Below are 16,706 nucleotides of genomic sequence, written 5' to 3' on the forward strand. Positions count from 1 at the left end.
GGAGGGCTGAGGAGGGAAGGGGCAGAATGACGTTTGTACCCAAGGAAGACCGCCTCTGGTTTTAAGATGTTAGGCCAACAGGGAAGGGGCTGAGCCGCTGCTCGGGTCCGCTGCCTGCTTGGGTGCTGTGAGCGAACCTGGGTGTGAGGCAGGGCTAGAGAAAGGGGATTGTATGGACTTGTGTGTGTGTAAGTGCGCTTGTCTGTGAGTGTGTGTGCGTGTGTGCGCGCGCGTGCCCGTGTGTTTTGGGGGGAGGATTCTCTCCACTGCTGCTGTCGCCGCCGCCGCCTCTTTGGATATGATTTCATCTACCTGTCCCTGTCACTCTTGACATTTCTCTGTCAGTGCTGCTGGCAAAGAGGGCGGGCAGAAGTCGTGCTTTTTCGGGTGATATTATTGTTAGGCTTACTCCTCCGAGAGCTCCTTTTCTCCCCCTACTCTCTTCCTTTGGGGTGCAGTCTCCAGAAGGATCCCGCTAAGCTGTGCTCTACTCCCCACCCCACCCCACCCCCACGCCCCTCCAAGCCCATGCCTCTCTTTTCTTTGGGACTGGGACGCCTTCTGGGTCTGGCAGAGTTCTCCCACTGAGACATTCAGAAGAGTTCTCGGTAGACAGGGTAACTGACTAGTGGTTTCTTGGACCAGGCTCTTGTCACTGCCTCTGCTGTTTGGGTTTCCGAGCGCTTGGCAGGCAGCGGCGGCAGCGGCGGTGGCCCGGGACGGCGAGCCTGGAGGGCAGTTCGGAGCTAGCGGCTGCGGTCACTGGACTTGGGGGGTGGGGGGTGGGGGGCGTAAGGGAGCTTTCCGAAGATTTGCAGCAAGACGCTTGGCGTTGCGCTTCCTTTGGTCAATGAACTGCATGAAAACCCCGTTCCACTTGGAGCATCGAGCCGCAGGGACTAAGCTGTCTTCCTCCTTCTCCTCTTCCTCCTCTTCCTCCTTCTGTCACCATCACCAACCACCACTGGCCATGGCTTCGGTTCTGGCTCCAGGGCAGCCACGCTCGCTGGACTCCTCCAAGCACCGGCTGGAGGTGCACACGATCTCAGACACTTCCAGTCCCGAAGCCGCAGGTAAGGGAATGAAACAGCCCTGCCTCTGCCCAGCTCCCCCAAGGCCCAGTCCTACGTCGCCCCCTATAGCTTCCAGGGAAGTCTATCTGCCTTGCATCAGGACCCTTGATCAGGGATTCCTGCAGCTAGTCCCAGGGACTCCTTCCAACCTGTCCCGGGACGCTTTCCTATCTGCCCCGGCCCTGTTCCCTACCTCCTCTTCCTTCTTCCCCCGAATAGAACTGGCTGGTTTGGTATGGGGAAGTAGCTCTGTTGCCCTCTGCCTACTTTAGAGAGCTTATTAAATTGCTACCGGCCCGTGCCTAAACTCTTGTTTCCCCTTCTGAATCCTGGGGTGCAAAATCCCACCCTGCAGTTTAGCAAAGGGCGATGAAGGCGTTTGCCCTGAGCTTCCTGTGTCCTCTCCTTCCGATTTCAGCCCTCCAGAAGCTCGAGGGGTTGTGGGTAGAAAGGCAGTCAGGCAGTTCCTCACCTCTCCTCAAAACTCCTTGGAAAGGTGACAGGATTAGCTCTGGGGCCAGGGGACTTCAGTGCAAGCGAAAGCCCAGATTTGTCTAGCCCTGCGTACCTACGGGAAACTTGTTGAAACCTGTTTTCTTTCTTTTTTCATCCGGGGGTCTGAACGACCCATGTTTGTTTCCAGGCATGTATGTGTGTGACTTTGGTGTGTAAACATATAAATATGCAGGCACGTGCTCTAAAAAATGAACTAGGACAAACATGTAAATAGCGCGCCTTACGAGGGGGGAGGGGAAGGAGAGAAACACACACACTCGCGCGCACACGCATACACACACAGAGAGAAGCTACAGTCATCTTCAGAGAACAGCCTCCCAGAAGAATAGTCCAGCTCCTTCTTCCACGCCAGCTTCCACAGAAGCGAAATTTCTCGGTTGGGGATTTATGGTTGCTCTTTTAGGTAGTTAAGGGTGACCATGACAGGCTTCCTTTCTACCTTGTCTTTTCAGAAAAAGATAAAAGCCAGCAGAGTAAGAATGAGGACGCCGGGGCTGAGGACCCATCCAAAAAGAAGCGGCAGCGGAGGCAGCGGACCCACTTCACCAGCCAACAGCTGCAGGAGCTGGAGGCCACCTTCCAGAGGAACCGCTACCCGGACATGTCCACCCGAGAAGAGATCGCCGTGTGGACCAACCTCACGGAAGCCAGAGTGCGGGTAGGCACAACCATTAGTTTGAGAGAGACTGAGGGTAGGAATGGAGAGAAGGGGAATGGGGTAGGCATGGGTCTAGGAGATGGAACCGTACAAAAGGATATGGAGGGAAACTCGGGAAACTTTCGTGCTTTGCCTTTTCCCCTTTAACTTCAGCGTGTATGAGCGTGTGCAACACACGCAGTTAGTACCCTTCCCCTGCTTTATGGGAGGGCTGCGTCCCCATTTCTTTTTTCCGCTTTACATTGTGTTTCTCTGACGTGAAACGAAATGTTAACGCTAATAAAAGCACTATAACCAGGAAAAGAGTTCAGAACAGGCTCAAACCTGTGCTGCCTTTAACTAGAAAAAGCTGTAAAATACACAAGAACATGTACTCCTTCGGAAGCATTCGCTGCTGCCCTACCCTGTATTATTCTCTCTCTCCTTTTTCTTTCTCCTGTCTTGCTCAATTTTTCTCTCTCCCTCTCAAACACTTCCCCTTTTTTCTTTCCTCGGTTCTCCTCTCACTTGAGGGGTTTTTTTAACAGCCGCTCAAGCCTCTCTCCATTTCCACTCCCTGTGTTTAATGATTTCTGCTAACAAAATTTAAATACACAATTACATCCTGCTTGTTCTCTTTTTTAAAAGTCAGAGAAGAAACGTCCTGCCAATTTTTTAGACTTTGATTTATTTAATTTTCTTTAAATAGGAGGCGCCTTTTGGAATATAATCCTAAACCCTCCCAAAGTAATAATTATTATAAATTATAGGACTTACCTTAAATGTGTAGCAGGACCAGCCTTTTAAGGACTTAAAAAGAGTGAATTCAAACACACGTTTCCAATCCGAAAAGTTCATTTTTAAACTGATCAGAAAAAAAGTGTCCAAAATAAATATTAAAACATGTACACGGACCTACAAAGAGCTGAAAATTTTTTTAAAAAATGTATGCAATATAGGCTCCAGTAAATTGAAGAAAAGATGAACCATTAGCTATTAATAGGAATTGAACTATTAATAGCTGTACAAAGGAGGTGAGCGGGAATGACCCAACAACCCAGAACCCCCAGCTGGAAAATAAGACTCGATCTCTATGCGTTGTGTTCCTGCTTAAATATGCGTGTATGTGTTTCTCAGTGAAATAGCCTGGATGAGGTTGAAAACTGTTGTAGTTTAACTGTGCGGAGCCGAGAACTCTAGTTATTGCCCCATTGTTTCGAGGAAGGTCAGTCTTTCATTAGCCCGCGTTTGCAAAGAGCCATCTGACTAGCACTTCTCTGCCTGGGCAAAGTTTAGGCGGCCTGGAGTGGGAAAGTCTAATGCGGCCTTGGGGTTTCAGTGAAATTCTAAAAACTTTTTATCTTTTGTTTCCTCCACCCCCATCTCGGCATCCTTCGGGTATGAGTACAAACTCGTGCCTGCATTAGTCTGGAGTCCCTGGCTGTCTTCTGCAACGCCTTCTGCAAATACCTCCCTGCTTCCCCAGGCCAGCTTTTCGCTGAGCCTAGAGAGAGCAGAAAGAGCTTTTTATAGCAGTCGGGAGCAAAGAGGAAAGGGAATGAAAAGAAAACCGAGGATACTAGAAAGAAAGAAAGAAAGAAAGAAAGAAAGAAAAAGAGGATTAAGTGGCTAGCCCAGTGGAGATCTGTAATGTAAAACATCACTGGTGTCAGGAATGAGTTCCCAGGGACTAGGCCTGCAATACACAAAAGTGGCTGGCGGGTGGCTGGTGGACTGGCTAGCCAGATGTGGATTGGGAGCGGGGTTGTGCCGGGGCCATGGGTGGGGGGCGCCGTCTGCGAGGGCCCCTTGTCTGCCCGAGTGCCAACGCAACTAGGCTGTGGAGGGTCGGGAGTTTGAATCCCAGAATTAGGATAGCGTCTGTTGTGAGAAGGGGGGAGGGGTGGAGAAAGAGCTGAAAAGGGGGAAAAGGCGGAGGGCGGGGGTGGGGGAGTGTGTTGAGGAGCTACGCGTTCTGGGTTACAGAATATCTGCGTTCAAAGATCTCGGAATTTAACGAGCTGTCGCAGCAGCGGGCCTTGGCCTTTTATATGCTTGTTTTGTGGGTCTGCTTAAGGTGACCTGTATTGCTTAAGCTGCTACTGAACCAGGTTGAGCTCCTGCCTCCGGGTTAGGGAGTGCTCGGAGAGTGAGTGGAGAGTTAGGGTGAAGAGGAAGACAAGCACTCCTTGAGCTTTGTACCCCTCCCCTTTTTTCTTGGCTCTTGAATGGGAAAGGGAGAGGAATAGGGAACCTGGAGAGTACGGGGAGAGAGAGAGAGAGAGAGAGAGAGAGAGAGAGAGAGAGAGAGAGAGAGAGAGAGAGAGAGAGAGAGAGAGAGAGAGAGAGATTCTTAGTAGCTAAAGAAGATTGAGTTTTCAAAGTACGGGGGGGTGGGGAGAGGAAGCTCTAGAAAGACAGCTGCCCATGCATTTATTTAGTCAGTGTTTCTACAGTCAGAAGAAGGGCTGAATTAGGGTCCTAGATTGCAGGAAATTTAGCCTTAGAATTGTCTGTAGCCTGGCCGACCTCCCGGCAAGGATTTTTGCTCCTCCAGTGCACCCTCCAACGGGGGGGTGAGGGGGGGGGAAAGAAGGGTGCCGAGGGGGGGAGGGGGGAGAGAAAGAGGGAGAGAGAGAGAGAGAGAGAGAGAGAGAGAGAGAGAGAGAGAGAGAGAGAGAGAGAGAGAGAGAGAGAGAGAGAGAAAGGAGAGCGCTTTGCAGAGGCGGTCTACAGTTGGGGTGGAGGGTAGGGAGGTAGCTGCTAAGTAAAGACAGCCGGGGGCTAGTGACAGGCGAGGAGAGACAGAAAAAACGACCTGCTTTCGGTCGACTGTGCTTTCAGGAGCCTTACTAATCTGCACCCTTGTCTCTCTCCTCTCTCCATTCTGCTTCCCACCCCATTCCCTTTCAGGTTTGGTTCAAAAATCGCCGGGCCAAGTGGAGAAAGCGGGAGCGGAATCAGCAGGCCGAGCTATGCAAGAACGGTTTCGGGCCCCAGTTCAACGGCCTCATGCAGCCCTACGACGACATGTACCCAGGCTATTCCTACAACAACTGGGCTGCCAAGGGCCTCACCTCGGCCTCCCTCTCTACTAAGAGCTTCCCCTTCTTCAACTCGATGAACGTCAACCCCCTTTCCTCGCAGAGCATGTTCTCCCCGCCCAACTCCATCTCATCCATGAGCATGTCGTCCAGCATGGTGCCCTCGGCGGTGACTGGCGTCCCGGGCTCCAGCCTCAACAGTCTGAATAACTTGAACAACCTGAGCAGTCCCTCGCTGAACTCGGCGGTGCCGACGCCCGCTTGCCCTTATGCGCCGCCGACCCCTCCGTACGTTTACAGGGACACGTGTAACTCTAGCCTGGCCAGTCTGAGACTGAAAGCGAAGCAACACTCCAGCTTCGGGTACGCCAGCGTGCAGAACCCGGCGTCCAATCTTAGCGCCTGCCAGTACGCGGTCGACCGACCAGTGTGAATCCCCGGGCCTCCACAGCGCCAATTCAGAAAGCGGGAGGGCGGGCGGGGGGGGAACCGATTTTTAAATACCGAATGGGAAAATCCCTTCCTGGAAAGACTGAGAATTCTACTAGTAAGTAATGGGCACGAAAGAAAGAGGGAGCGAAAGAGAAAGAGAGAGAAGGAAACCACTGAAATAAAGAACGCTCTTTTGTTTTCAAAGGAATTTCCTCAGTTTCTGACATCTTTCACTAAAAGTATTTCCAACAGTAACAAGGACATATATATATAAATATATATGGACAAATGTTTGACTGGATATGACATTTTAATGTTACTATAAGCTTGTTATTTTTTAAGTTTAGCATTGTTAACATTAAATATGACTGAAAGGATGTATATATATGGAAATGTCAAATTAATTTTATAAAAACAGTTGTTAGTAATATCAAAACAGTGTTTTTAAAGGTTAGGCTTTAAAATAAAGCATGTTATACAGAAGCGATTAGGATTTTCGCTTGCGAGCAAGGGAATGTATATACTAAATGCGACACTGTATTGTTTCTAACATATTATTATTATAAAAAAACATTGTGTGAATATCAGTTTTAGAATAGTTCCTCTGGTGGATGCAATGATGTTTCTGAAAATTGCGATGTAAAACCTGCCCTGTGTATAACATTTCGTACTATATTATTGTTTTACTTTTCAGCAAACATGAAAAATGTGTTTTATTTCATGGGAGTAAAATATAACGCATACATATTTGTCTGGATTATTTTTCTGTTAATCTTCACATCGGCAAGTGCTTCACAGAGAATGACTTCTAACTAATTTCGTCCCTTTGCTTGGTTCCATAGAGACCGCAGTATTTTCTTTTCTTGACAGGATACAAACAAATCTTGATTATTTACCTAAGAAGGGAAAAAGAGAAATCTAAGCATCAGTGACACAGTGAACAAACCAATTACCTCAGTCTTCTCTTGAGCCCTCTCCATTCTGCTTTGGTTTAGACCCATAGAATCTCATTATTTATAATAAATGTTGAAGGAAAATGAAAGAAGGTAAAGTGATAGAAGAAGAAAGGAAGGAAGAAGGGAAGGAAGGAAGGAGGGAGGGAGAGAGGGAAGGGAAGAAGGAAGGAGCCAGATGTAATTCTGTGTGACTACCATGTTCAATTCTTAAGGAAAAAAATTGTAAGAAGGGAAAAATTCTCTGGAGAAATATTGTGTGTATACATATATACAATATATAGATAGTGTGTGTGTATATATATATATATAATATGTATATCCTTCTTGACTTTATATATGTGTGTATAGATATATTATATGAAACACATTTACAAAGAAACACCTCCTGTTCAAAATATTTAGTTCCCTAAGTTTATGTTTCAGGCTTAAGTAGAGAGATCCTTCATGTAATATTGCATTACGATTTCCAAATCCTTTGGAGACATTAAAAGAAACAAAGACCATTTCAAATAACCGCAGCCCTTCAGTGTCTCAAAGAGCCAGGAGGTTGAGAGGTTAGATTGAAGTTTCCTGAGTCTTGTAGAGCAATATGTCGTCGAGAGAAAGGTCACGCTCCCTGTGTTTTGTTTTAAATAATATTGACCCATTAATTCTAAACCTGCTTGTTCGTGAAATTATACAGGATTATAGTTTGCAAGCTCCAAGACAATGAGGCAAATCAAGATGAATTACAGCCGCGGCCCTCCCATCTTCTGACATCTGAACAGAGGAATGAGGTCGGCCTGATGTTTCAAAGAATTTAGAAGGAACTCAGGCGCTTTTTGCCCCCAGTGTGAAGTGTAATTTCGCAACAAATACTATTCATCTCGAAGAATTCGTCATTGGTCCACTGAAGGTCATCCTGATTTGGGGGGTGGGAGAGGTTGCAGGGGGCAGGGGAGAGGGGGAGAAGCTCCGCTGGGTTTTTGTTTTTCTTGTTACCTTCTCTCCTCCAAAGGAGTAAGTAGTTTGAAGATCAATACTATGGCTGGGAAGTGAGGCAAAAAAAAGTCCCAGTTGCTGCCTGTTTTTCTGTATCAGGGAAAATCTGTGTTTTTTGTACTTGAATTGCTTTTTATCTGTTGAAAGTACCTATTGGCTCCTTAGATGGCTGACACTGAGGCTTTGTTCTGCGTCGAATCTCGCTGCCACTTAAAGAAAAAGGTCACAGATAAATGTCCCTGTTTAGAGATCGGCGCTCGATGCACATTAACTCTCTCTCTCTCTCTCTCTCTCTCTCTCTCTCTCTCTCTCTCTCTCTCTCTCTCTCTCTCTCTCTCTCTCTCTCTCTCTCTCTCTCTCTCGGAGCTGCTGCCAATCTACAGCCGGGATCACGCGGTGGTGGGGGCAGGTAGAGGCCCTTTGGACAAGGGGTCACCTCCCTCCTTGTTGTTCTCTTGAGAGCAGTGGAGAGGAAAAGGGTCCACACGGGCGGACTTTGGCATCTACGGCCTCTAGCCTATCCATCTGGGCCTCCCTGAGAGAGACTGCTTTGGTATCAATGGTCAAGGGGGGAGGGGAGGGGGAGGGGAGGGGAGGGAGGGAGGGAGAGAGAAAAGGAAATGAAACAGAAATGGTAAAGAGACCAGGGAGATCTCTATACCTTTTTGATGGCAGGGAATAGTTCGAAGGGGAAGGCGTGTTAAAGGGATGGGAAGTAATTACTGGGGGGCGCGTGGGGCTGAAGGAGCGGAAGCTAGTCTTAGTAACTTGGAAAGAAGGTAAGAGAATGGAATATGGTAGTTTCATCAGAGGAGTTCACGTTTCACTTGCTTATTTAACAAACACACAGCCACCGATCTACAAGATGATCATATACAATGGAAAATGGAGCTGATGGAAAGTTGTAAGGTCCTCGCCTAGAGTGGCGTGGCTTGAGGGTGGGGACTATCTGAAGCTTGGAATCTCCTTTCCTCACATCAGTACTCTTTTTTTATCGCGACCCTGAGAAAGCCCCTATCCTCTCCTCCTTCCCTGCCCTCAAGTCCACTTCTGTGACCCGAGGAGAGAAAGACCAAAAAAAAGTTGGGTTCCGGTGTTGTGGGGTTCCGGTTTCTTCTCCCTCTCCCCACCACCCTCCCTCACCCCCTTCCACACACCTCTGGTCCTCTCTCCAGCCATCACCACTGCCACCATCTCGGTTCCACTCAATCGATTTTTTGCTGCATGTCAACACTTATTACCGGTGAGTGTAAGGGTATTTTCTCTCCTTCTCTAGGTCTCTTAATGATTTCTGAGCTAGTTGTGTATTAAAGTGCTTAAATGATCTATAGCATGAAAGTCAGCCTCCTCTACCTGGGTTCAAAGATGGCAGGAAAGTCCACGCACCAGATAGCTAAGTTCTTATTCACCCTGGCCTTTCCAACCCTCTCCACCTCTACTCTGTAGGCTGGACAGTCCCTTCTCTTTACAACTTTTCGAAAAGAAGAGAGTGGTGCTCAGTCTCTTCTCACCTGTCAAAGGATCACGTTTCCCCGAGATGTCTTTGGTCCAGGTCTTTGTCGTCTTTTGCTTTAAAACACAAACAAAACAAAATCCCTTAAATTTACTTTAGTTGAATACACCAAATTAGAGGTGGAATATTACCCACTTTTGTGACTGAATTGCTTCCCAAAATAGTACAGAACTCAGCTTGCTTGTGGGCTGATTAAACCCCCCCCCCCCTCCACCCCCGACGTGGGGGTAGAGAAGTGAAACCCACGTTAGAAAGCCTGCTAGGTCACGTTTTGTTGTTGTTGTGTTTTTTTTAAAGAGCCTCTGGATCCAAGATGCTTTTAGATTACGAGTCTAATCCACTGATTCAGTCTCTCTAGCCTTCAGCCACTCACCCCCTCCTCCAGCTCAGCCTCGCAGTTAAATCTGGGAACCCTTCAAGAAGTATGAAAGGGTAGGGGTGAAGAAAAAGCTAATGGTGAAAAAGAAAGTGTTTTAAGTCTCAGTTCTTAACAAAACCCTCATCAATTTAACGCCCTGAAGTTCGGCTGACCCTTTTTTGAGGTGGGTCTATTGAAAACAATGCAATCTCAGTGACTGGCCCCAAAGGGTCCCCAGAGTGCGAATAAACACTGGTGTCTGGCTGCCAATACACATCCCAATCCACAGGCACCTTGGCAGTCCCCCTGCTCTCTCTCCGGGAGAGGAGATCTGGGGATTCACTATGCAGTTGCAGGTAGGATTGCTCAGGCTTTCTGGAGCATTCAGATTTTTTTTTTAGGGGATCAGAAAAATTATGCCTGTAATTACATCAGAGGCTTTATGAATATAAGGTCCTATTGACTGGCTTCTTAAAAAAAAACAAAAAACCAAGAAGCTTCATCTAATCTAAATACACAACTGTAAGAGGTTGACAATAGGATAGATTGGGGGAGGGGGGGAAGATTTCTAGTAGTGGTTCCGTATGAAATCTTTTTTAAAATTCTGTTTTCCCCCACAATTTCAGGTCTGGCAATTATAGTTTAACTTAAGTAGACTAAACCGTAATTCAAGATGGGATTTTAAAGAGCAGTTTAAGTAGAAACACGTTTGTAAGCACATAATGAATTTACCTTTTTCAGATTAAAAGATGGGGGTGGAGAGTAGGGCAAGTATCCAGTGACTTCGGTAAGAAAGTATCTGAAAATCGTAAAGGTTTATTTATCCTCCCCCACCTTCTTTTAAATGCCCTCCCCCAAATAAACACAGTTCACTCATTGTTGGCCTCCAATCTCTATAAGATAGAATTCAGAAGGTATTGTGTTTGAGATGCCTAACTTCAAGTCACCTTTGTTCTGAGTATATTACGTGTTTTATTTAAATATTTATTTTAGATCCAGTTAGAAGATTTCAGAAAGCAAGGAAGAAAGAAGTCTTCTGTGGGAGGAGATAGTTGTCTATTACTTCTTTGTTGTGGTTTTTTGTCGTTGTTTATCCCTACACTGTGACTCCTGCCATGATAATTTGTTTGGGCATCTGGCCTTACAAAATGGCAGCTGTAGTTAAAGAAGGGTTAACTGATGTTGCAGCTCTTTATGGTAGAGTCCAAAAGAAGTTTTGTGTGCTCTTTTAAACATGTAATGGACATACATTAATGCTGATCAATTTGGGGGGGTGGGGTGAGGATCATAAATATGTAGGATTTTCATCATGAAAGGACGATTTCCTAGACAGAGGTTCAAAAAATTTGAGGCTAGAAGAGAAGCCAGAAGTTGTTTGGTCCAATCCATCATCTTATAGAAAAGGAAACTGAGGCCCAGGGAAAGTAAAGTACAACTACTCTCCCACAGCTCTTTCTCCAACAGGATAGCCAAGAAGCAGAGAGTTTAAGTGATTTTTCTAAGGTCACAGAGGTAGTAAAGAGCAGTAGAGGTTCCTAATCCTTTCCATTATACTCCACTCTGTTGTTTTTCCCTCCTCAAAACTCCTTAGAATAAAATCCTTCTATTTCCACCTAGCTCTGGGAAACTGAAAAGAAGGGCCTGCCGATCTCCCAGATATTGTGGTCCTACTTAAATAAAGCATGTGTCTCCTCAATGCACTGCTCATTCTCTGTCCACAACCAGGACTGGACTCTTTTCAGAGCTCTCCAAATTAGTCACACAGAGGAGAAAGGGAGCAAGATCTTTTTTAAATTTATCCCTAATGTTTTCTTTATGTTGTCCTGGCATTTGAATCCCCAAGTCTCGGGCCTGTCCTTTCGACACTGGTTTTTCATAGTTTCAAACTTCCATTCCCTCCCAGAAAAACGACCTCCTTCGTGGAAAGGTTGACTCCTTCAATAGAGCCCGACTCCAGTCTCTTGGCTCTTTATGTACGGTCGCTCGCAGTGTAGACTACCCTAAATATTTTTAGCTGCTGACTTGGGAAAGTCGCGGGAGTGGTGGGGTGGGGGGAGTCAGGAGCGGACTAGAACTGGGGAGGAGGCTGGGAGATGAGTAGCATCAGAGTTAAATCAAGAGAGACGCTTTGATCTGATAAGGCAGAGTCTGGTTTATCTACTTCTCCAGAAACAAACCCCTTGTAAATGTTTGGCCTGACTCTCTGAGTCAGGGAGCTCCCTCTCCATACCCAACCCCCGGCTTCTTTTCGGGGAAGGAGTGAACAGGGAACTAGAAACGCTTCGGACTCAGATCCCGCAGCGTTAAAAGTCCACAAGCAGAAGGCTTTTTTACCTGACAACCAGCCCAAACATCTCATTTCACTGCTAACCGTTGGAGCTGGAAGGGACCTTGGAGGACATGGAATCTAGCCCCCTCTTCATATAGCTGAAGAAATTGGTGCATAGACCAAGTTAGGGAACTTGCCCACAGTCACGCGGCGAGTAAGTGCATGAGGTAGGATTTGAATTCAGGTTGTCCTGACTCCAAATCCAGTGTCCTCTCCACAAAGACAAGGAAGCCTGAGCCCGATTTTCCTTGTATAGGACTTTCTCTCCCGTCCACCTTTTCTAGAGGAGTAATTAGTTGTGTTGTCGAGGGAGGGTGGGGCTGAACCCGAGAGTCCTTTTCCCCAGACTGTACTTTCAATGGAAGAACCAGAAAGGAGCCCCTAGAGCCCAGTGTCTATGTTTTTAAGAACTAGAGCCCAGAAAAATCCTGTGTCCGCCCACTTATTGATATGTGTATTGATATAGGGGAAAATGCAATATGATACGGAGGGGGACACCTCTGAGCCACTGTCTTGCCTCCCCCGCTTCTTCTCCTTTCCCCCAAGCCTTAGTGCACAGCCTGGCAGTCCTGCCTCTCATCACCTCCCAGCTTGCCCTTGAGCAGGTTTTTGGCGTCCCCTTGGGCAAAGCGCCCTCCTCGCACTCGCTTTCCCAGCCACGCCTTCTGCCCTGAGTGCACGTGCTGGGCTCCCTGACCCCGGGCCACTGGGCAGAGGCTAGCCCCGCTTGCCTGGCTGGCTCTGGCCGCGGAGCACGGTCGCTTGCCCGCGCAGAGAGGCTTGGCGCTTCGTGGGCGGTCTGCGCTCCTCCTCCTCCGGATGCGCCGCGGCTGCTGCGGCCGCCACAGCCGCCTTTCAGGGCCCCGGGAGAGCTTGGCCTCGGGTTCCCGGGGCTGCTGCTCCGCAGTCTCCCGCTTCCTGAGCGCGCTGCGCGGCTCCAGCGGGAGCTTCCAACCTCGAAGTCCTGAACGCACCAGCCGCACTCTAACAGAGCTCTTCCTTCCCTCTGGTTCCTGGCAAGTCCAGCCCGGGTCAGAAAAGGCAGAAGAGTGTCCCAGAGGATCAAAGAGAAACGCTGGAGACGATCTTCAAATCTGTTTCACGGGGCAATTGTGTCCCCATTTATCTTCATTCACCCTCCTGCCTTCTCCCTCCCCCCACGGCCGCCCTGCCGACACACATAAATGCATATACCTTGAATGTCACTCCCCTCAGCCTCCTCTGCCTGCCTTGCTCCCAAGCGTCCGCTCTGTTGAACATTAACCTCTCAGAGCTATAGTGTAGGGTAAAACGTTACATATAAAAATGAATCATCTATCAGAATCTTGTGAAATGGATCTATAATGTAGGGATGTTCTGAACCCAGGTCCACCTAATTTTACACCCCCACCCCCAACATGTGGCTATTAATCTCTTGTCCCTTTAGCAAATAAAAGTTAAGGACCCTAAAGAGACGTAGGATCAAGTAACCAATCACTCGATTCTGAAGTTTCTTCTCTGTGAGGGTTTGATTTGAAGGATCTTCTGAGTAGTGAACTTGTAACTGCCTTTCACTTGATAGGGGGTGGAGGAGGAGAGGAGGAAAGGACAGTGAGAGCAGAAGAATGTGTGTGTGTGTGTGTGTGTGCGTGTGTGTGTTTCTATGTTTCTGTGTCTTTGTATATGTGTGTTGGAGGGGGTAAGTGTTATTAGAAGACATTCTTTGAAGGACTGAAAATGAGAAAACCAGAAGAAAGTGCAGGCTTGCAACAGGAATCATACTTGCAACAGTAACCAGACAGGGAAAAGCAGGGAGATGAAGACACATTGGTGAGCTGTCCCTCCTGGGAATCAGAGACAGAATAAAAGGAGAAGGGCATCGCAGATGCGAGATATCTAGGAAAGAAGCAACTGCTGAGACTGAGATAGAGAACAAAAGTGTGTGTGTGTGTGTGTGTGTGTGTGTGTGTGTGTGTGTGTGTGTGTGAAATGCCTTTTGGGGAAGGGGGAGAGAGAGGGGGAGAGAGAGAGAGAGAGAGAGAGAGAGAGAGAGAGAGAGAGAGAGAGAGAGAGAGAGAGAGAGAGAGAGAGAGAGAGAGAGAGATGAGATGAGATGAGATGAGATGAGATGAGATGAGATGAGATGAGATGAGATGAGATGAGATGAGATGAGATGAGATGAGATGAGATGAGATGAGATGAGATGAGATGAGATGAGATGAGATGAGATGAGATGAGAGTTGTGTTGTATCAGTCTTGGTGAGACTTTGGGAAGTCAGTGGGTTTGACCAAGGAAAATCATTTTTCCTAGGGTGGGAACAGAGTTAATTCCACATCTGGTTTTTGACCACCCCATTTTGGGTTCCAAAGTTTTGTGCCAAGGCCTTTATTAATATAGGTCCCTCAAACCTGAGCAGTTCTCTGGTTTTAACATTTGAACTCTGATTTGTTATCAGAGAATTAAAAAACTTATTGTTCTTTAACAAGAAATAATAATTTTTAAAAAGGAAACGGAGTGGGGATAATTCTGCTTTAATGTGTATGTCATCAAGAGCATACACAACCATGTATACATGAAAGAACAGAAAAGAGAAAATGCAAGACACTTTATCTTTTGGATTAAAATTAAGAAAGACAGAACTTTCTGGAATAAACTCTGGATGTCTTGTTAAAGAAAAGCATACCTCTCATTTTGATCCATTTCTTTCTGAAGCTAATAAAAATATCTTCCCTTGAAGGTGAGGTCTCCTTTTTCTTTTCAAGTTAATTTTGTGGAGATGCTGTGGGTACATGCCAAAGATGTGTCTCTCCATAGTACTTCATTTTTACATCTCATACACACTGGAGCTGAAAGGGGTCTTAGAGGTCATCTGGTTCAACATCTTCATTTGAGAAATGAGGGTACTAAGACCCAGAAAGCAGTGTTTGCCATTAGATCTCCAACAAGTTCATCCAGCATCCAGACACAGCAAACCCACCTTCAAGCATAGGATCAATAGTTTGGAACTGGTAGGAGCCTCAGAAACCATATAGCCCAGCCCCTTAATTTCACCAATAAGGAAATTAGATCTCAGAGAGGGTAAGTGACTTCCCCAAGGAAGTGTGAGAGATAGGATCTGAACTCAGGTCCTCTGACTGAGTCAAGGTGCTTCCATTAGAGAGCAGAATTTTGGTTCTGCTGATAAAAGTTTTATATTTAAGAACTATCACTCCTCTCTCCAAAGATTTGACCATTATGGACTGATCAGTCTCTCATTATCAGAAACAGGTAGAAACTATTAGAATTGAGCTCCTTGAGGGAAGGAACTATATTATTACCTTTCTTTATATCCTCAATACTTAGCACAATGCTTGGCATGTTAAACACTTAATAAATGATTGTTGACTGACAGTGTCCAAGAGATAGGGGCCAGAGGGATTAGGAACCAGAACTTTGAGTCTGTAGTTTTGTGTGTAATAGGCATAAGTATGCTACTATCTCTTTCTTGGGTGTGTGCTCTGGCCTGATCTTGGATCTGCCCTATGTCTACAACTCCATATTTGTCTATACTATCCATAAATGGTGAAGATCATTTTTCAAGATAGTTAAATGACTTGAGATTTCCCAACAGGCATCTGTTTCTGAGGCAATATGCCCATGTATTGTGTATCCTTGCCTTCATAGTTTACAGGACATAGTGGGGGGCAGACTGGGGGTGAGCAAGAGAGAGGCACCAACTAAGTACTGCATTTTGGAGAATTCTTAAGTGTGTGGTAAGTAACAGAAATAGATTTGGTCACCACTCTCAATAGAAAATGGTTTTGATTTTAAGATAGGGTTTCTTGGTGAGCACTGCTTCATCTGACATCAATATTCTAACTTCTTAATTCTTTGATTATGAGTTCAGCACACAAGGTGGGAGAGAGAGAGAGAGAGAGAGAGAGAGAGAGAGAGAGAGAGAGAGACAGAGACAGAGACAGAGAGAGACAGAGAGATTCTTTCTGAAGCTCCTTTAAGTATGGAAAGGATATTCTCCACTCCTACCTCCCGTATTAACCCTCCTCCCCCCAAAGTGAATTCACTCAAATATCATTATAGCAGTCTGGCTCCAGAGGGATAATTCGAACATCAGAACAGAGAGATAAGCAGGAGGTGTGACTCACCCAGACTATATCCCTCCAGTTCCATAATTGGGCCAGTGAAATTTTGAAGAATAAAGGGCATGGGCTACAAGGGGTAGAGTGGGTGTTGGGGGCAGGGGGTGGTACAACAGAGTTGACTTAAGAAGTCCTCTTTCAGGCAAATTACCATGTTATCCAACACCCTCCATCTATTTGTGTCCAGGGTAACTGACAATTCAACAAAGAGGTCACAGACTCAAGAGCTCAGGAGTCCTCTGGTGACTGGAAACAAGTTTGACAAGAAAGGAATCTGGGTGGGTGCTATCAGGGCTCAAAGAGTGGGAGGGGGAGCCAGCTGGCATAGCCTTACTGTGGAAGGCTCTCAGGGGCCCCAGATTTCTCCAGAATTTGCACCAAACACTGTGCCATCCACTCAACTTCCAATTCAAAAGATCTGGGTACTGAGATTAGATGTAAATATAGCTTCATGGACTGTAACAACTGTCTCTTTACATCTCCACTTCCTTTCTCTATTTTTCCCGTTTCATTTTTTTTTTAAATTTCTTTCCATCTTGCTTATTTCCTTCTTCAACACTTTGCCCCAGTGTATGCTTTTATCCTCTTTTAAAAGTCTTAACCCAACATCTCCCTGATTTTTAATCTTCCTTGAGAATTAAGATCTCAGATTCATTTTATGCATGTAATTTTCCATACATGGTGTCTTTGTCATCCATTCAGGAGGCAAAGGTTAGTTACCTGTGAATCATTCATACTTTAATTATTCAGT

The 16,706-nt window shown here is 46.4% G+C and overlaps 1 protein-coding gene and 1 long non-coding RNA gene across 3 annotated transcripts in view; one reads left to right on the top strand and one right to left on the bottom strand.

The window, feature by feature from the left end:
- The window catches only part of PITX2 (paired like homeodomain 2), a 22,629-nt gene extending 16,180 nt beyond the window's left edge, over nucleotides 1-6,449 (top strand). The window contains exons 1-3 of one of the 2 annotated variants that reach the window (XM_072625582.1): nucleotides 34-1,073; nucleotides 2,042-2,247; nucleotides 5,140-6,449. In XM_072625582.1, the coding sequence (XP_072481683.1) occupies nucleotides 851-1,073; nucleotides 2,042-2,247; nucleotides 5,140-5,703 (993 nt within the window). In that variant the 5' untranslated portion in view covers nucleotides 34-850 and the 3' untranslated portion in view covers nucleotides 5,704-6,449. Of the gene's footprint in view, nucleotides 1-33; nucleotides 1,074-2,041; nucleotides 2,248-5,139 lie in introns of those variants that run through there. The other variant, XM_072625583.1, reaches the window with a different exon arrangement.
- On the bottom strand, nucleotides 6,400-9,502 carry LOC140515016 (uncharacterized). Its single transcript, XR_011970807.1, has 2 exons — nucleotides 9,151-9,502; nucleotides 6,400-6,598 (listed from the first exon to the last, which is right to left on the bottom strand). It is a non-coding gene; the product is annotated as an uncharacterized lncRNA (long non-coding RNA).
- Nucleotides 9,503-16,706: the final 7,204 nt, after the last annotated feature.

This window comes from Notamacropus eugenii, chromosome 7 (genome assembly GCF_028372415.1).
Source record: "Notamacropus eugenii isolate mMacEug1 chromosome 7, mMacEug1.pri_v2, whole genome shotgun sequence".
Taxonomy (NCBI): Eukaryota; Metazoa; Chordata; class Mammalia; order Diprotodontia; family Macropodidae; genus Notamacropus; species Notamacropus eugenii.